Source organism: Zingiber officinale, chromosome 5B (assembly GCF_018446385.1).
Source record: "Zingiber officinale cultivar Zhangliang chromosome 5B, Zo_v1.1, whole genome shotgun sequence".
In the NCBI taxonomy this organism is placed as follows: Eukaryota; Viridiplantae; Streptophyta; class Magnoliopsida; order Zingiberales; family Zingiberaceae; genus Zingiber; species Zingiber officinale.
This window is the reverse complement of record NC_055995.1, coordinates 93901467-93922741: the sequence shown is the minus strand read 5'-3', so window position 1 is coordinate 93922741 and position 21275 is coordinate 93901467. Positions and strand designations below refer to the sequence as shown.

Here is a 21275-nt window from a genome sequence, read left to right as displayed (position 1 = left end):
TATTTCTTTTATTAATTTATCAAGATAATTGAAAGAGAATATCAGGAAGATCATAAATTTGAGGATGAAGGGGAAGACATTGTCTTAAAAGCTATGAAGAATACATTTCTGAACGCTCGTTACAATCTTCCTAGATCTCAAGGCACATTCACGATTAACATCTACACAAACACTGATCTCTTCCTCTCTTTTCAGATTCAGATCAAAGAATAGGTGGCCCGGCGTTAGTAGCACTAGCCAAGAACGACGCACAGGAAGGAGCCCTTGAGGGAGACCTCCTCTGGCAGTGACCTCTGACCTCCTTCTTGGGCAGGTCCTCTACGCTCCTCACGTCTGAGAGACAGGTGTACGACTGTGATTTCCCAGGGTAGTACTTGGACAGCCCTGATGATCTCCTGCATCCATAAAATTATGAATGGTCGAGGCGTTAGGAGAACGGAGGTGGTGTTGTGCTCGATCGGTAGTCTCACCTGGTGAGTTTCTGCTGCTGCTGAAGAAGAAGATGGGCGCAGTCTTCGTCGCAGTCAGATTCGAAGAGGTCTTCTTCCTCACGGCGCTGTCTCCGCTCGATGCCTTCTCCGCCCATGGCCCTTAATTCTGCGCGCTGCGCTCGATCAGCTTAATTGTCTGCCATGGCGTTGGGATGGAACTGGATTTATAGGGAGAGCTGTGATTTTAATGGAGATGGAGATGGAGATGGAGATGGAGATGGAGATGGAGACGGGCCATGTTAGCGTGGATGGGATCGATGGTCAACTTAGAGATGATAATTATCGGCATTTTATTTTATTTTTTTTTTAAAATATTATTAACAATAATAATAATAATATTAATATTAAGAAATCTAGTATGGATCACGCCGACACAATGAGAATCTTTTGCCGACGGTTTCGTTCGGATCGATCCGCGCATGGTTTCAGGCTGCCGCGTTACGGCGTTAGATTATCATCACCTGAAGAAATCAACTGACTGAGAAAAGATAAAGATTTAATCTTTTTCGAAAGTCAAACCGAAGATTTTTTTTTTTAACTTTTTTTCTTTGCGATTGCTTGATGAGCAAATAAATATTCTTTTTGACTAGATATTTCTTCAACAGAATCCTACCGAACAACGCAAGCAAGTTTTGGTATTACTCAAATATTCATTAGATCATGTACTTCATTTTCATAATATTTTTTGAAGTACTTCCCTTTCTCTCTAAGCTATTCTTGAAAATCCTATTGATGTATCTATATTCTGAAAATTTGATACCATAAATTAAAAATAGTAAACTTTTAAATTTATAAAAGCTTGATAAAATTTATTGTAAGCTCGTTATAAGACTTAAAATAATAATACTCACAACCAACACTATTAAAATGGATTTTTAAGACTCCGGTCTCCTCTTATTCAAATAAAAATACCAAACTTTTTAATTTTCAAATAATATAGGTCAGTCAAGAAATTGTGGAAGAAAAATTTAAAAATTTCTGAACCACTTCAAATCAAAATGTACTTTTAAAAATCTCTTGAATATATCTATGCTCTCAGATTCAATAACGTAAATCGAGAAAAATAAAATTTGAATTGATAGAGTAAAAATATGGAGATACACTTGCAATTTAATTTATTGTTATCAATTTACACTATCAAATTTAAATACGAGGGCATAAATATATTAAGATGTTCCTAGAAGTATATTGATTTTAGTTCGAACTAATTTAGAGTTGTTTAGAGCATATATTTTCAACGAAATTGACTGATGAACCTATACAGAAAGAGGAGAGATATTTCGAAAAATAACTAATGGATCTAAAGAGAAAAAAGAGGGGTAATTTAAAATATGATATGTTAGAATTGGGATACATTAATAATGAACTAAATGATACATTTATACTAGGATCTAGCTATCATCAATCTCTAAAGCAATATTGAAATTGAAATAATAGCTGACGAAGAGCTGACCTGAATCCATAGCAAGACTATTGATTCTTACTTGTCATCGGAGATCCTGCAAGCACAACGGGAGTCTTCTACAAGATTAAGCTGGTAAGCCAAAGGTCCTTCTCAATGGGGAAGAAGAAGCAAGAGGAAGAGAGCAAGACTCAACATGCCATAATTGAACTAATCTCTTCCTTTATATACCTGACACAACCTATGAGGGCTATTTACCATAAAGTCCATCCCTCATTAACAGCCCATCAATGTTAATGAACCGGGTTATTAAATCTACATATTGAATCCACATTCATTTAATCCAAACTCCCTTTATATGTAATTAAAGTATTAGATCATTTAATTGGGATTTAGTTTCCTTAATGATAATCAATTATGTGTGTGTTAATCAAATGTAAACACATCTTATGGAGATTAAGCCTATCCATGTGGACTTAATTAGATTTAGTCCTCCCATATAAACTTAATTTTACGATCTCTCACTTGGGCTATACTTGATTCCTTATACACCACACAACTTCTTAGTTGAGTTCAACATGCCAAATTTTATGGGTTAAATACTCCTTTAAACAATCTGGTCCATTAAATCAATTAGTACAGGACTAAATAAGTCATAGCTACTATATCTATAATAAGACCTAATAGTAATTACAGTACTAATATCATTAATGACATAGATCAACTGTGGATGTGTAGTACAAGAATGATATGAAATATGATTTATAAGTATTCATTCTCAATAAGTCCTCTTTATGACCTAAACCGAGTCCAAATCATATTTACCAAAATCTTATGCTAAATCGTAATGGTAAATCATGATTCAACTTTATGACTTCAAATGGAGTCCACATCATATTTACAACAACTAAATACAAAATCGCAACAGTAAATATGATATCCATATATCATAAAAAGTCAGTCATGCACACATATAAAAAATATGCAGTATATACAATGAGCCAAAATATGTGTTCATGAATATAGAGCATCATACAAAATATAGATTCCCATATAATGGGTACTTCATCAAAAGGAAGAACCCCCATGTTTAGCACATGCTGATGAAACATCTTAGGTGACAAGCCCTTGGTGAGTGGATTCGTTAACATGGAATCTGTCCTTATATGCTCTATCATTATTTGACTATTCTAAACTCTTTCTTTAACCGTCATAAACTTTATGTTGATGTGTTTAGACTTCGACGAACTACTGTTATTCTTAGAATACAATTCTGTAACTTTATTATCACAGTTGATCCTCAATGGTCTGTCAATGTCCCCAATGATCTGTAAACATGTGATAAGGTTCTGCATTCATATCCCGTGGTTGGAAGCTTCATAGCAGACTATAAACTATGCCTCCTAGTGGAAGCGACGATAAACATTTGTTTGACGCTTTTCCATGATACATCCCCTCTTGCCATTATGAAGACATAACCTAAGGTGGACCTCCTGCTATCTAAGCATCCAATAAAATCAGAGTCTGAATATCCAATAATCTCCAACTGACTTGATCTCTAATATGTGAGCATGTAATCCTTCGTTCTTTGCAAATATCACACAACCCTCTGTATAGCTTTTCAATTCTCCGATCAAGGATTACTCAAATATCTGTCCAACATCCCCACAATGTAAGCAAGATTTGGATGTGTACATACTTGAGCATTCATCAAGCTTCCTACTGTAGATGCATGAGGGAATTGTTGTGTTTCCTTAATCTCAAGTTCATGATGTGAACATTGTTGCAAGTTAAGTCTAGCACCCTTTGCCACCAAAGTGTCGCCAGAAGCATAATTCTGTATGTCATACCCAATAAACACCTTTTCTATATAGATCTTTTGTGATAGTCCAAGTGTGTATCTTGAACAATCACGTATAATCTGTATACCTAAAATAAAATATACCTCACCAAGATCATTTATTTCAAATTCATCGGATAGAAATTATTTGGTTTCTAGCAGTAGACTCATATCATTACTTGCAAAGAATATATCATCCACATAGAGAACAAGTAGGATAAACTTTGTCCCACTGAACTTGATATATAAATATTGATCAACTGGATTCTCCTTGAAACCGTATGAAGAAACCACTTAATCAAACTTCAGTACGATTGACGAGATACCTATTTTAAACCATATATAAACTCCCTTAGTTTACATACTAGGTGCTTTGAATCTCTTGACTCAAAGTTCTCCAGTTACACTATGTATATAGTTTCCTCAATGTTTTCATTGAGAAAAGTGATTTTAACGTCCATTTAGTGTAGCTCTAGGTCATAATTGTTGGTGCAACCTTAGGTCAAGGTTGACCTGGTTGACCCGACTCGAGTTGACTTAACTCGAGTTGTATTTTGATGTTTGACTTGGGAAGATTGTTGATGCAACCTTAGGTCAAGATTGACCTAGTTGAGTTGTATGTTGATGTTTGTCGAGAAGAGAGTTCTATTCTTGATGTTTGACAAGAATAGATGTTTGGGAAATTGTTGGTACAACCGTAGGTCAAGGTTGACCTGGTTGACCTGATTCGGGAAAAGTCCAAGCAGGGAGCTTGGCAAGAGAGCACGGAGAAGTTCAAGCAGGAAGCTTGGCATGAGAAAGTCCTAACTGGGATGTTAGGCAGTTGGAAAGTCCTGGTGAGTGAAGCCAGGCAGTGGGAAAGTCCTAACTGGGATGTTAGGCAGTTGGAAAGTCCTGGTGAGTGAAGCCAGGCAGTGAGAAAGTCCTAACTGGGATGTTAGGCAGTGTGAAAACCCTAGTGAGTGAAGCTAGGTGAAAGTCCTGGTGAGTGAACCCAGGCAAGGGAAAATCCAGATGGATCAGGGATGATCGGACTTCTGGTGTTGGAAAGTCCAAGTAGGTCAAGGGAGTGATCGGATACTTGGCACGAAGAGGAAAATCCAGATGGATCAGGGATGATCGGACATCTGGTGTGGAAAAGTCTAAGTGGGTCAAAGGGATTGACCGGACACTTAGCGGGGAGTGCTAGCAGGTCAAGGGAGTGACCGGATGCTAGGCATGATGTACCAACAGGTCAAGGTTGACCCATAGTTGGTGTGTAAACTTTTCCCATGGTTTATGAAGGTATGATTCCTATGAATCAATGATACATAGCTCATCCGAATGCATCCCATCAAACATTTTAAACTTAGATCATCATTCTAAAATCTACTTGTTTTATATATGCAAACTAGTAAACCTTAGGTTGTGTTGGTAAAATTAAGCCCAATTTAGTCTCGAAAGACCAAAGTTTGTATTTTCAATTTAAAAAATATGTTTATTTTTTAGATCGATCATCAAGTAGGTTAATATTAACCAGATAATTAATAGTCGATGAAGTCCAAATAGATTGTGACTGACTAGATATTTGACATATTGAAGTTTCTTCAGTGTTGGCAATAGAGAAGAACACTCTTTTTCCAGATGAAACTTTACTAGCTTTGACATTGGAAAGCTTTGTTGAGCTCACTTCCGAAGCCCCGCGTGAGCTTCTTTCGACTGAGTTGCTTGTTGGCATTCGTCCGTGAAGTTGTTGCTTCCAGGACTTCAGTCGACGACAAGAAGGCAAGCTTGTATTGTTACATTCATTGTATTTACTTCTTGTATTCCTTGTATTCTATCTTGCTGTTGCGAGTTATTGTGGCGAGGTTTCTCCACCCACAAGGAGTATCTATTAGCCGGGTTTCCGGGGACTCATCCACCGACGGATTGGTAGGCTTCATCCACCTTACGGACACGCCGAGGAGTAGGAGTTCATCTCCGAACCTCGTTATATGGTTTGTCTTTCTTCTCCTGTTTTCTTTCTACGTTGTATTTCCGCTGCACTAACCTAATCGTAGGAAGAAAAGCGAAAGATTGGGGTCGGCTATTCACACCCCCCTCTCTAGCCGCGTACGAAGAGATCCTAACAAGTGGTATCAGAGCGAGGCCGCTCTTCGACGGATCAACACCCGGGGGAGCACGGGCTAGAGATGGATCTCTATGGAGAAGATGTCACGATTCAACCCTTCTACGAGTCTCACGACAACTTCACATATTGGAAGGTAAGGATGATGTATTTTCTTAGGACTAATATGTTAAATTGGTTTTGTGTACAAGAAGGGTTTTCCCCTCCGATGGATGAGGAAGGAAAACCTATCAAGAAGAAGGAGTGGACGAAAGAGCAAATCCGACAATCCGAAATCAATGACGAGGTAACAAAAATTATTGAATTCTCTTTACCTAATGATGTGTTGTGTAGGATAGGTGGATACAATAATGCCAAGGAGTTGTGGAACAACTTGGCCAAACTCCATGAGGAGAGCCCCACTTCAAGCCATGAAGAGGAGCCTAGTGAGCCAAGTAGCTCACATCGTGGAGGTGAGGAATTAGAAGTTGAGGGCTACTCAACATCTAAAGAAGAAGAGGAGGTGAGTTCTTCTTCAAGATCGGATCACGAAGAAGAAGCTTCTACCTCCGGGAGGGATGAAGAAGAGAGCATCCATCCATCCTCGACCCTAGGTAACTCAAACACTTTAAGTTCAAGTAAATTGCATATAATGTGTTTTGAGTGTAGGGAATTTGGACATTACAAGAGTAAATGTCCAAAGAAGACTAAGAAGACTCCACCGGCGCCAAAGATCAAGGAAGTCGGAGTCCCAAAACGCAAGGGCAAGGAGCACGTGGTGTGCTTCCAATGCAAGCAACGGGGACACTATAGGAGTAAATGTCCAAGGGGGAGGCAATCTCACAAGGACAAAAGACCAAGCACGTGTAAAGGGGGAGCGAAGGCAAACCCTAAGGTATCCTCTAAGGTTCATTCTTGCACTTCTAATAAGATACATGCTAGTAGTCTTATTGCAATTGTCAAGAATGATAAGCATGTTAACCTTAGAAATCAATACATGTGTTTAGGTGCTAAACATGTTAACTTAGATAAGGATAATACTAGGAAGGCCAACTCAAGGATTAACTCATCTAAGGCTAAGGAGAACCTAGGTAGAAACCCCAAGACAACTAGACATATGCCTAGGAACACCTCAAGAAAGAATGATAAATTAAAACTTGAGTTTTTAGAGAAAGAAAATCAAGTCTTGAGGTCAAGACTTGACACTCTAGAAAAGGTCCTAAAGAATTTAGAGAAGTCAACTCTAGGGTCTAAGGGTCAAAAACCCAAGTCCAAGGACAAGAAAGGTTTGGGTCACAAACCTAAGTCCCAATTGGTCAAGCCCACTTATCATAATGTTTCATTCGATTATGGAACAAAACCTAGGGCTAAGAAGACCATTACCAAGGTCACAAGGGGAGTCACTCCTATAGTTGACCTTGATGAGACCCAAATGACCAAGGCTTTAAAGCCTAAGAGGGTCATTAGGAGGGTTGCTAGGGAAGTTATCCCTAGTGAATATTTAGTGAACCCAATGAGCTCTAATAGGTATTGGGTTCCTAGGAGCATCTTCTCTACCCCATAGATGGGTTAGAGAGTGTCAACTCCGATTAGAAGGGTAGTTAACCCAACTTTGAGGAAATTGACACTCAAGGAGCATTTTCAAGGTTTTGAGAACTTTTGAAAATGAAATGGAATTATCTAGAGAACTCTCGAGGAAAAATGAAACATGCCAAGTTTTGAGGATAAATTTGATCTTTAAGTGGCATGAATTAATCTAGAGTTCAAGAAGTGTCAAAATTAGGATTTTGGTATTTTGGGGCAATCTAGGATTAAATTTGAAGTTAGCCAAGTGGTTAAGGATACTTAGATAGGTAATCTAGGTATATTTACTTATGCTAAATCTTGCCATGATTGTTTGCCCTCACATGTCATGACATCATGTTTAGTTTTATTATCATTTGAAATGTCATGATAATGCTTAGGCTAGTTTTTATGTCATGATTATTTAAGTTTCAAACTTTATGCCATGACATCATGACATTGGCACATGTTTTCATTTATGTTACCATTTTATGCCATGTCATCATCTCTTGCATTAATAATCAATTGAATTGACTTAAGGATGAAAAACACATTTTGATATTGAGATCAAATTTGTGTTTAGAAAATGCATGAGACCTTAGTCTAAGATACCTAAACCCATATCTCACATCAAAATTGCCATGGATGTGTTTGATACACTTTAGATGTGTGTGAGATATTAGGATCATGAATTAGGATCAAGGTGCATAGTTCTTGTACCTAGATGAGCCTAATTCAAGAAATGGAGGATCATAGGGAAAGCTTGTGTACAAGTCATGTACATTTAGCCCTAAGATTATGGTCCTAAATTAAAAGGTTTAAAATAATTTTGAAATTGATTTGGAAAACCTTGATGAAGCCATCTTAGTGATTGCATTCATCATTGTACATTGTGATACAAAGTTGAGTTAAACTTGAACTATTTCAAAGTTTTTGAACTTTGTATCAAGATTGAAAAATGGAAGTTATTTTCATAGAAAACTATTTTTCCATGATAGTATATGTTATGAGGAATGTATCCTCAAAATTTCACAATTTTTCGAATTTTCTGAAATTTTCTAGGAGTTTCTGAATTTCGGAAGAAATTTCGATCATGAAGCTGGATCGGTCGGGGACCGATCCGAGAAGTCCTGATCGGTGCGGACCGATCGATGGCATGGATCGCGCCGACCGATCCAAGAAGATCGAGAGCTTAGTGCGATGCGGTGAAGGCTGATCGGCGGTGACCGATCGGTGACGATCGGCGATCAGCGAAGCATGGATCGGTCGGGACCGATCTAGGGGCTTTGATCGGTCCGAGGACCGATCGGTGCGTGCGATTTCGATTTTCAGCGGTGTCTGAAATTTCAGTTTTGGGAGTGAGTTTGGGTTTCTAAAGGTTTGAAACTCTCCAAGACATTGTTGGTGCAATGGTCAAGGGGGAGTTGACCTTTAGGGGGAGTTTTACCTAATTGTCAAGGGGGAGTTGACTTTTAGGGGGAGTTTTTACTCCTTAAGACTTTTTGAGGATTAGTGATATGGGATTATCACTAAGTTGATTGTTGAGTTTAGTATCAAGGGGGAAATTAAGAGTTTCATTGAAAGATATGGGACTTTCATTAGGAGGAAACTCTTGACCTTGATTCACTCTTTTTGATGTGTGTCAAAAAGGGGGAGAACTATTGAAGACCCAAGTTAGGTTATCGGATTAACCTAAGTTAGGGGGAGAGATGTCCCAAGGGGGAGAGTGTTGGAAAATGGGAAAATGTTCTAGGGAGAACATTGGAAAACCTAAGTTAGGTTATCGGGTTAACCTAACTTGATTATGGTTTTGTCAAACATCAAAAAGGGGGAGATTGTTGGTGCAACCTTAGGTCAAGGTTGACCTGGTTGACCCGACTCGAGTTGACTTAACTCGAGTTGTATTTTGATGTTTGACTTGGGAAGATTGTTGATGCAACCTTAGGTCAAGATTGACCTAGTTGAGTTGTATGTTGATGTTTGTCGAGAAGAGAGTTCTATTCTTGATGTTTGACAAGAATAGATGTTTGGGAAATTGTTGGTACAACCGTAGGTCAAGGTTGACCTGGTTGACCTGATTCGGGAAAAGTCCAAGCAGGGAGCTTGGCAAGAGAGCACGGAGAAGTTCAAGCAGGAAGCTTGGCATGAGAAAGTCCTAACTGGGATGTTAGGCAGTTGGAAAGTCCTGGTGAGTGAAGCCAGGCAGTGGGAAAGTCCTAACTGGGATGTTAGGCAGTTGGAAAGTCCTAGTGAGTGAAGCCAGGCAGTGAGAAAGTCCTAACTGGGATGTTAGGCAGTGTGAAAACCCTAGTGAGTGAAGCTAGGTGAAAGTCCTGGTGAGTGAACCCAGGCAAGGGAAAATCCAGATGGATCAGGGATGATCGGACTTCTGGTGTTGGAAAGTCCAAGTAGGTCAAGGGAGTGATCGGATACTTGGCACGAAGAGGAAAATCCAGATAGATCAGGGATGATCGGACATCTGGTGTGGAAAAGTCTAAGTGGGTCAAAGGGATTGACCGGACACTTAGCGGGGAGTACTAGCAAGTCAAGGGAGTGACCGGACGCTAGGCATGATGTACCAACAGGTCAAGGTTGACCGGATGTTGGTGTGGAAGCCTTAGGTTTAGGGCTGAGAAGTTTGGATCGGGCTGCAGACCGATCCAATGATACATGGGTCATCTGATCGGTCTGGTGACCCATCAGTGACCGATCAGTAGCATATGGTGATGTGATCTGGAGACCGATCAGGAGGCGCAAACAAGCGGGAGAAGAAGCCTGATCGGTCTACGGACCGATCGGAAGGTTCCCCGATCGGTGCGTGGACCGATCGGGGACCAATGCGAAGCTTCTTCCTCGATCGCGGACCGATCGAGATGTTGATCGGTCCACGACCGATCAGGTTCTAGCCGTTAGACGCAACGGCTAGTTTCTTCGTTGTTTCTTCTTCGCGGTATAAGGAGGCGAGGCATCTTCTGTGAAAAACTCTTTTCTTTTCCTCCTTAGAACTTACGTTCTGCTGCTGAATTCGACTGAGCTTTGTTGAGCTCACTTCCGAAGCCCCGTGAGCTTCTTTGAGTTGCTTGTTGGCATTCGTCCGTGAAGTTGTTGCTTCCAGGACTTAGTCGACAAGAAGGCAAGCTTGTATTGTTACATTCATTGTATTTACTTCTTGTATTCCTTGTATTCTATCTTGCTGTTGCGAGTTATTGTGGCGAGGTTTCTCCACCCACAAGGAGTATCTATTAGCCGGGTTTCCGGGGACTCATCCACCGACGGATTGGTAGGCTTCGTCCACCTTACGGACACGCCGAGGAGTAGGAGTTCATCTCCGAACCTCGTTATATGGTTTGTCTTTCTTCTCCTGTTTTCTTTCTACGTTGTATTTCCGCTGCACTAACCTAATCGTAGGAAGAAACGCGAAAGATTGGGGTCGGCTATTCACACCCCCCTCTCTAGCCTCGTTACGAAGGATCCTAACAATAATGAGTTACAAATGCCATGATTATTCTAAGGGAGTCTTGCATCGAAACCAGTGAAAACGTTTCTTTATAATCAATGTCCTCCTTTTGAGTGAATCCTTTGGTGACTAAGCATGCCTTATACTTTTTGACATTGCCATGTGAATCCTGTTTGATTTTAAATATATATTTACAACCAACAGGTTTCACATCTTCAAGTAATTCGACAAGTTTCCAAACATCGTTGTCCATCATAGACTTCATCTCTTCCTTCATCGCTACAATCCTTCTTTCTAGATAAGACCATTATTTGACTTCTTAGAAGGATATGAGATGACCTTCCAACCCAATGTCAAACTCATATTCTTGGAGATATACATAATCACGAGACATTATGAATCTCATTATGAATCTCCTTTCTCTAATGGATCTCCTTAGTGACATTTGATCTTGAGGTGATTGAGAGTCATTTCAATCATAGGAGGGAATGCCTTAATTTGAGATGACGTACATTCCAATTAAATTATAAGTGACATAGAAATATCGTGGTCAACTACCTTTTTTAGTTGAACAACTTCAACTATATGTGGAATGATAATCATTTCACTATTAGCTGCATCAATAGTTACCATATTAGGATAATCATTGTTATCCTTAAATTATATTTTTCTAACTTTATCACTCCTACCATCCTCAATAAATTTGATATTTTTTGTCTCAAAAAAGATTTGCTCAAGGAGTTGAAAAACTTGAAACCTCTTGAGTTTTCAGAGTATCCTAAAAATTGACAGCTAATAGTTCTTGCGTCCAATTTCCTTTTATTAGGCTTATGAGACCTAGCTTCAACTGGATAACCCTAGACATGTAGATGCCTAAGACTAGGCGCTTTACTTGTCCACAACTCATATGAGGTTTTGTTATCTCTTTACTAGGAACTCTATTGAGTAGGTAAATCATAGTCTTGAGTGCCTCACCCCACATGGACTCCGGTAGAGAAGAAAATATAATCATACTTCTCACCATGTCCTCAAGGTTTTGGTTTTGTCGCTTTACTACACCATTCATGTGAGGTGGTCCAGACATGGTGTATTGCACCACGATACCGTACTCAACAAGGTAATCCGCAAATAGCCTAGGATATTGTTCACCTAATCCATCAGATTTACCATAATATATTCATCATCACGGTCTGATCTTACGGTCTTAATCTTCTTACCAAGTTGATTTTCAACTTTGGTTTTGAAGGTTTTGAACATGTCCAAGGATTACGACTTCTTATGAATAAGGTACAAGTATTTGTATCGGGAATAGTCATCTATAAAGCTTATAAAGTATATTTAACTGTTCCAAGAAGCATTAGAGAACGATCTTCATATATTTGTATGTATATGCTTTAATATATCATTACTCCGTCTTGAACTCTTATTACTTTTGTTAGTCATTTTTTCCTTTGATACACTCAATGCAAATTCCAAAATCTGACATATTAAGGGAATTGAGAATTCCTAGTGACATTAACCTTTCTAGGCGTTGTTTAGATATGTGTCCTAAACATCTATGCCACAACATGGATAAATTCTCATTTGTCACACCACACTTCACACCTATACTATGCATCATAATATTATTTGTATAGGTTATAGTGTCTAATCTATATAGTTTGTCAACCAAGGAACTCATACCACACAAGATAGAATTTAAAAAAAATACTAAGCTTTCCATTTTCAAATGAACAAGTGTATCCGGATTTGTCCAAACATGAAATAGAAATTAAGTTCTGCCTAAAAGACGACACTATAAATGTATTTTTTTAAATTTAAAAATATATTGTTCCGTAAATAAATTCTAAAGACACATATTATCTCTACTTTTGCCTTCTTGCTAGTTCGGTATAGATGAATTTTTTAGCATCAATTGACATTTGGCTCCTTAGGTAACGTTGCATAGTTATACTTATGTGAGTAGTTACACAAATATCTATCCACCAAGTGTTGTTTGGTATAGTTGTTAGGTTAACTTCTGAACTAATAAAGTTGAGAAGTATACCTTTTTTGACATGCCAATTGACGTATCTGGGGCAATCCTTCTTCAGATGTCATTTCTTTTTACAAAAGAAACAAGTTGGGTCCAAATCTTGTTGTTTTTACACTTTATGCCCTGTATCTCTAGTCACTGTAAGTTATTTACTCTTACTCTTACTCTTACCATTATCCTTTTTCTTCTTCTTGTTTGAATACTGAGATGAGGATGCATAGTGAGCACTATGAGATGTGCCACCCCTCAATCTCTCTTCTTCCTATACACATTGAGCTATGAGTTCATTTAGTGTCCATTTCTCATTTTTGAGTATTATAGCTAATTTTAAAAGGAGTAAACTGCGTAGATAGAGAGATTAGGATAAGATTTACAAGGACACTTTCATATATGTTTAGCTTTAGTGTCTTAAGCCTTGTAACCAAGTTAGACATCTCCATGATGTACTTCCTAATGTTACCCTTCCTGTTGTACCACATTGACACTAACTTCGTGAGAAGTGTAGTAGTCTCGACCATTTCGTTTGAGGAGAATTGGTTCACTAATTCCTTAAGGAAGATTTTGTCATCCTCATTCTCAATTATTGAACCCCTAAGTGATTCCAAAATAGATATCCTCCTCATCATCATACTCATATGATTTGATCACTCCCACTTGTTAAAATTCACCTTTTGATCCATAGTGGAATCATCAGTTAAAGGTGCAGAGCGATCATACCTAAATACAAAGTCTAGATCCATACAACCGAATAAAACTATAATATGCTCTTTCCATTGTTCAAAGTTTGTACCAGTAAACATGGTGATGTTATTTAGATTAGCAAACATTGAGAGTACTATATAAACAAAAGCAAAGAATATAGTTCAATTTAACAAACATGACATGTATCTTTACAGTTGTGCCATAACAAAATATAACGAACAAAACTTGCAACTATATGGGCCTTAATAGAGATACCTAATGCAATTTTATATTAAGTCTTTGGAATAAATTGTAACTTACTATTGGTACTATCCAAATAACTCATAATTACTTTCATTTGCCACATAACTCATCTTTCTTTGGGCTGACGCATTATGCACATGATACTTTATTTGTGAATCTCCTTAGTTAGCTTATGTTTTCAACTAACACTCACAATACTTCTAATCGGCTACATAGTGCCCCTTTCTTTGGGCTGACACACTATGTACATGATTTAGATGTTTAACTTAATTTGTGAGCTTCCTTAAACATATATCCGATATAAGAATGATTTTCTTTTGGGCTAATCATCCTTAGCATGGATATACTGTTGGATCGATCACATGTGAGAGGGGGGAGGTGAATCATGTGGTTTTTAAAAACTCATTTTTTCGATTTTAAAATCAGAAGTATGCGCAGTGGAAAGTACTTATGAAATCGAAATTAAAAAGACATGAGAAAGACACAAGAGGTTTACTTTGCTCGGAGCCTTCGACGACTCCTAGTCCAAGACTCAGGTCCCGCAGACCTATCGATGGGCAATTCACTAAAGGCCTCTTCCAGTACATTCAGAAGAGAAAATCAAGTACAAAGAAAGTTTGAACAAGTGCAACAAACTGCACTTGTCCTTTTGCAGTAATCAAGTACACAAGCAAAATGTTATCGACACTTTTAGAAATAGAAGTAGGAGCACTTGTATATCGGTGTCGGTCTACTGATCATGATCAAAATTTCTTGGAGCAGTTATCGGGCGCAACAACTTCGTAGTAGAGTCGTAGCAGAAGCCTGGGGCAGTCGGAAGCTCAAAAGTGTTAGGATCGATGATCGCGGCTAGAGAGGGGGGTGTGAATAGCCGACCCCAAATCTTCGCGTTTCTTTCTACAAGTCGAGTTAGCGCAGCGGAAAATAAAACAAAGAAACAAAGACAAGAAGATCAAACCTCAACACGCAGCGATGTAACGAGGTTCGGAGATAAACTCCTACTCCTCGGCGTGTCCGTAAGGTGGACGAAGCCTATCAATCCGTCGGTGGATGAGTCCCCGGAAAACCGGCTAATAACAACTCCTTCTGGGTGGAGAAACCTCGCCACAATAACTTGCAACAACAAGATAGAAATACAGCAAGAACTACAAACAATATGAATGTAAAACACCTTGCTTGTCTTAGACTAGTTTCCGTTGTCGAAGCAGCAACTTCACGGAAGAACAGCAACAGCTGACCAGCCGGGGAAGCTCACACGAAGCTTCACGAATCAGAGAGCTCAGCAAAGCTCAAGTGCAGCAAGAATCAGGGGCAAGAAGGAAGAAGTAACTGCTTACAACAGTAGCTCCTCAACCCCTTTTATAACCTGCGAAGAAGACACAGAAGAAACTAGCCGTTGCTACGCAACGGCTAGGACGTGGACCGATCAGGCTTCATCCTGATCGGTCCACAAGGGTCCTGATCGGTCCACAAGGGTCCTGATCGGTCTTGGGGACCGATCAGGGTAAGCCTGGACCGATCAGGCTATGTCCTGATCGGTCCAGGAGGAGTCTGATCGGTCCCTGGACCGATCAGCCTTTCTCCTTCTTCTTCTTCTGTTTGCTTTCTGATCGGTCTCCAGACCGATCAGATAATCCACAGAAGCATTCTGTTTGGTTACTGATCGGTCACCAGACCGATCAGCCGAGCTACCGAGCTACCGAGCTCTCTCTGACCTAGTCCGGAGAACGAGCTGCCGAGCCCTCTTCGACTTCGTCCGGTCCAGAGAATGAGCTACCGAGCTACCGAGCTACCGAACTACGAGCTACCGAGCCACCGAGCTACCGAGCTACCGAGCTACCGGGCTACCGAGCTACCGAGCTACCGAGCCCTCTCCGACTCCATCCGGTCCAGAGAACGAGCTACTAAGCCCTCTCTGACCTAGTCCGGGCTACCGAGCTACCGAGCTACCGAGCTGCCGAGCTGCCGAGCTACCGAGCTACCGGGCTACCGGGCTACCGAGCTACCGAGCTACAGAGCTGCCGAGCTGCCGAGCTACCGAGCTACCGAGCCCTCTCTGACTTCCCATGCCAAGCTTCCATACTTGGACTTCTCCCGTGCCAAGCTCCATACTTGGACTTTTCTCGTGCCAAGCTCCCTGCTTGGACTTTTCACCAGATGTTTGGTCAACCTTGACCTATCTGGATTTCCCTTGCCTGGTTTCACTCACCAGAACTTTCCAACTGCCTGGCTTCACTCACCAGGACTTCCAAACTGCCTAGCTTCACTCACTAGGTCTTTCCAACTGCCTAACATCCCAGTTAGGACTTCCCAGTCAAGTATCCGGTCAACCTTGACCTATTTGACTCTTCTTCATCCAACCTGATCAGACCCTGATCAGTATCTCTCCGCATGGACAACTGCACCTGCATTGTCCATGTCTACATGTCTTTCTGTATTGTCAAACATCGAAACCATGACCAAGGTTTACGCTTGGTCAACTAGGTCAACCTTGACCTACTGGAAATTGCACCAACAAAAAGGATGCGCGGTAGCTCGTATCTCAGTGTTCTTTGAATGTATGACTACCTTATATAAGGCATGGAAGGTGTCTTCCATAGCCATTGAAGGTGCCTCCAATGGGTTAAACTTGACCCCGAACAACCCGACACTTATCTGCGGCGAGGTCAAAATTTCACCATGCGAAAGGCGGCTTCCATAGCCATGGAATGCGCCTTCTATGAACAGTACGAAGGTACCTTCGCTTGCTTGAAGACGCCTTCGAACGCTGTTCATCCGAAGGTAAATATGCTCCTTTTGTCCTGTAAAACAACGTTAGTCCAAATAACCTGTAAAAATAAATATTAGGACAATAATAATTAATAATAAAGAGTAGTAATTAGTTCCCGTCCTCCCAGGACCAGGAACTAGTCAAAGTCTCAGTTTAGGGATCCTAAATGGACCTAAATTGGACTGACACCTACTGCCCCTCAATCAGGATGCGTCCTCATAAGGTCACTCTCCTCTAGTGACTTACCTTAACTTACTAACTTGTCAGACATCCAGTCAGCCCGTCGACCTGTTTAGACTTCATACCAGCTATCCGGTTGGCCCGTTGACTTAGCTGGATTTCTTGCCAGATATTCAGTCAGGCCGTCGACCTATCTGGACTTCGTACCAGCTATCCGGTCGGTCCGTTGACCTAGCTAGAGTTCTTGCCAGATATCCAGTCAACCCGTCGACCTATCTGGACTTCTCCTGCACACTTAATCAAGTGGTTAGATCACAACAAAACCTAACTTAACTTACTTGTCATTCATCAAAACATGAGTTAAACCGTTAGTGCAAACTACATCAACAATTTCTCCTTTTTTGATGTAATGACAACCTGAGTTAAGTTAGAAAAAAAAAATGTAAACATAAATAGACAAATGATATTTAAGTTATTATATTGACAAATGATATTTAAGTTATTCGAATTTCCATGTTTGCTAACTTTATCCCCCCCCTAACCCCCAACCGCCAATCAAAAGCATGAATAGACAAGTAAGGAAAAAAATGCTAAGTGAACAAAATTTGACGACAAGATAAGTTCTTAGGATTACTTATAACTATAAAGGCTTTAAAGTGTTTTAAAAAAGTATTGGTCAGCCTATCGTAGAATACTTTCAAAATAGTTTCGAAAACTATTATCTTTACAAACTGTTTTAGAAAAGAACTTAAGTATAGAATCGATTTTTTAGAAGTTTTGAAAATAATAAGGTTTTTACAAGACATCTTTCAAAGCAATTTTCAAACATGGAAATGGGTTTCAAATTGATTTTTAAAGATATCTGTCAAAAATTGTTACAACACTTATATCAAGGTTTTCACAAGGCTAATAATAATTTTGAAAATCTATTGTAAAAAAAACTTTGAAGATGCTTAAAAGAACTGTGAGGAAAAATATAAGGTTTTGCAACAAAACTCAAGAATAAAATTTAAAATAATAAGTGCGGTAAAGCTTTTCAAAAATATTTTTCAAAGAGATGGTTTAAAGTAGTTTACAAAAAATTGAAATAGTTGTCAAAATTATTTTTCAAAACTTATGAATTGAGAAATAACAGAGTTTTCCAAAACATAGTTTCAAAGGTGGATTTATAAAAAGTATAAGTTTGATTTGAAAATAATTTTTAGAAAAATTTGAAAATCAATTCTTCCCTTGAACCTAAGGTTATTTCAAAATAATCTAATCAACTATAAATTGTCCTCAACTGTCTAACCGCTAGTTACTGACTAACTATCAGAAGATAGCATCGTTCACTTAGTTAGTCAGGTTAAGTCTTTTTATCCAGTTAGTATTTGACTAAACTTGATTACTTAACTTGATTACTATAATTTTGGTATTTAATGCCCAGACTTATATTGATGCACTGATATAAGTATCTTAAGTCCAGGCAATCTGCCTATGCATCTCATCCATTTCTAAGTTTGGCAATACACAAACAAGGTAGCCCTAATGTGTTGGTGAGATGCTCAAATCCTAAATCTATAAGAACATCCTTTCTATGGATTTTATCTAGGCTAAGGCTAAAATTGATTTTGAAAATTCTAAGAATAAGGGAATTTTGAGAAAAATGTAAGAAAAATTTTACCCTAGAATTTGTAAATTATTTGAAAATAATTTTAAAAATAATGGTCCTAGTCTATGAAATACATTCCTAATTGTCGATGTAAGTTGCTAAATTCACTTTCAGGGAGGGGTTTGGTGAATATGTTAGCTAAGTTTGACTTGGACTCAATGTACTTGAATTCAATGTCACATTTAGTGACATGATCCCTGATAAAATGGTGTCTAATTTCGATGTGTTTAGTTCTTGAATGATACACATGATTTTTTGTTAAATTAATTGAGCTAACATTGTCAATTAGTACTTTTGTATTTGTAAAGTTTAAATTAAAATCTTTTAGATTATGCATCATCCATAACAATTGTGCAACACATTCTCCTATTGCTATATATTCTACCTCAGTAGTAGATAAGACAACACAATGTTACTTTCTACTAAACCAATTGACAAGTGATGGTCCTTGTAACTGACATCCACCACTTGTACTCTTATGGTCTAGTTTATAGCCATCATAGTCTGAGTAAGAGTAACCTATGAGTTTAAAATTGAGTGTTCTAGGAATCTAGGATACCAAATTTCTACATTTGATGTTCCTTTTAGATATTTGAAAATTCTTTTTACGTTAGTTAACTGAGATTCTTTAGCACAGATTTGGTATCTATCATACATAATAACTACAAATAAAATATCAGGTCGACTTGCGGTTAAGTATAGAGGACTACATATCACACTTCTATAGTACTTTAGGTCTACGAGTTTTCCATTTGGGTCATTATCTAAGGTTGTGTTGGTTGCCATTGGTGTTTTTATTTCCTTAGTGTTTTCCATTCTAATTTTTTTAAAGTAATTCCTTGATATACTTTTGTTGGTAAACATAATTTTCTTCATTAGTTTGTTTAATTTGTAAACCTAAAAAGTAAGTTAGTTTACCTACTAAGTTCATTTCAAATTCTTGTTTTATTAAGGTTATAAACTCTTGTAAAAATTCTGAATTGGTTGAACCAAAGATTATGTCGTCTACATATACTTGAGCTATAAAGATATCTTAGTTGATTGATGTTACACATAAAGTTGGATCAATTTATCCTTGGTTGGATCCTTTGGAAATTAGGTAGGAGATCAACCTTTCATACCAGGCTCTAGGTGCTTGTTTAAGACCATACAAGGCTTTCTTAAGTTTAAAGACATGGTCAGGATGATCTAGACTTTCAAACCTAGGTGGTTGACCTACATAAACTTCTTCTTTTATTAACCCATTTAATAAGACAGATTTAATATCCATTTGATAAAACTTAAATCCTTTATGGGCTGCATAGCTAAATAGCATTCTAATAGACTCAAGTCTAGCTACTGGGGCATATGTTTCATCATAATCAAGTCCTTCTACTTGACTAAACCCTTTAGCCACTAATCTAGCCTTGTTTCTAATAATTTTTCCATTTTCACTTAGTTTATTTCTGAATACCCATTTTGTTTCTATTACCTTTTTATTATTAGGTGGTGGTATTAAGTCCCAGACTTCGTTTCTTTCAAACTAGGCTAGTTCTTCCTGCATGACTATAATCCAGTCTGGGTCAAGTAAGGATTCTTCTATCATTTTGGGTTTTATTTTTTAGATCAAATATATTTGACTTAAATTTTTAAAGAATGATCTAATATGAACTCTTAGGTCTGAGTCACCAATTATTTGGTCAATTGGATGGTTTGGATTAGCACTTACTGTTGGTGCAATCATGCCCTGGAAGTTTCAATGTGTTGACAATTATTTAAGTTTAGGTTAATACGGTGGAACTAACATGCATTGTGAGTTTGCAGGAGGAGTTTCTTGCAGGTCAGAAGACCAGATGCAAGAGAAGTCCAAGAAGGTCGAGGACTGGATTCTTGGCAAAAAGAGTTCTTGCGGGTCAGAAGACCAGATGCAAGGTAAGAGAAGTCTAAGAAGGTCGGGGACCGGATTCTTGGCAAGAGAAGCTCCTGCAAGTCACAAGATTATGTGTGTGTTAGGCTCACTGTCAGAGATCGACTGGTAAATCGATTCAGACATGGTTGTGCGGCAGATTGCCTCTGAATCGATCAGCCGATCGATTGAAGGTAAGTCAATCGATTGGCTGATCGATTGGTAAGGTTCTGCGTAGCACAGAATGCGTTTGGATCGATCAGCCGATCGATTCAAGGTACTGAATCGATCGGCCGATCGATTCAATCGATCGACCGATCGATCCATGAACATTCTGTGTCTGGATCGATTCAAAATCTGTTCCAATCGATCCAAGTTCAATGAAAGAATCTGCGCCGTTGATCTTGACGCGATAACTTCCAACGGATACTTGTGAATCGATTGAGATATAATCTCAATCGATCCACGGCGACGGCGGCGTGAGAAACGGCTAGTTTTTCTCAACGTTTAAAACACGGGAAGAAACTGGAAAGAAAGTAACAACGAAAAACATACGGTTCCATTACTTTTCAAGTCTTTCGAAAGCTCTCAAGTGATCAAGATTCAAGAAAAGGGTTCAAGCTCCTCCCCACTACTTACTGAAGTCTCACCTATAAAGAAGAAGCCGGTAAAATCTTGTAATCCTTCTCTTCTTCTTTGTAGTGACTGTGATATTTACTTTGAAGAGAAGGGAGAGTTGTATTTTTGTTAAGGTTTCTCCACCTTCGGTGTGATTCCGAGAAGGAGGGTTTTTGATAGTGAAAGAGTGTGAGTGGTGTGGATCCTTGGACTAGTCACCTCCTTGAGGAGGTGGATACCAAGTAAATACCGGTGTTAGCATTGCCTTCAGATTTCCGCTGTGCAAAACAAAGTTGGTCAGAAAAGAAGTGAGCCATTCACCCCCCCCACTCTAGCTCAACCGATCCTAACA

General features: G+C 38.9%; 1 protein-coding gene across 1 annotated transcript; it reads right to left on the bottom strand.

The window, feature by feature from the left end:
• Nucleotides 1-57: 57 nt before the first annotated feature.
• LOC121985029 lies at nt 58-758 on the bottom strand. Its single transcript, XM_042538268.1, has 2 exons — nt 471-758; nt 58-395 (listed from the first exon to the last, which is right to left on the bottom strand). Exons 1-2 carry the CDS (start codon nt 584-586, stop codon nt 203-205), a joined length of 309 nt encoding a protein of 102 aa, XP_042394202.1. The 5' UTR covers nt 587-758; the 3' UTR covers nt 58-202.
• Nucleotides 759-21275: the final 20517 nt, after the last annotated feature.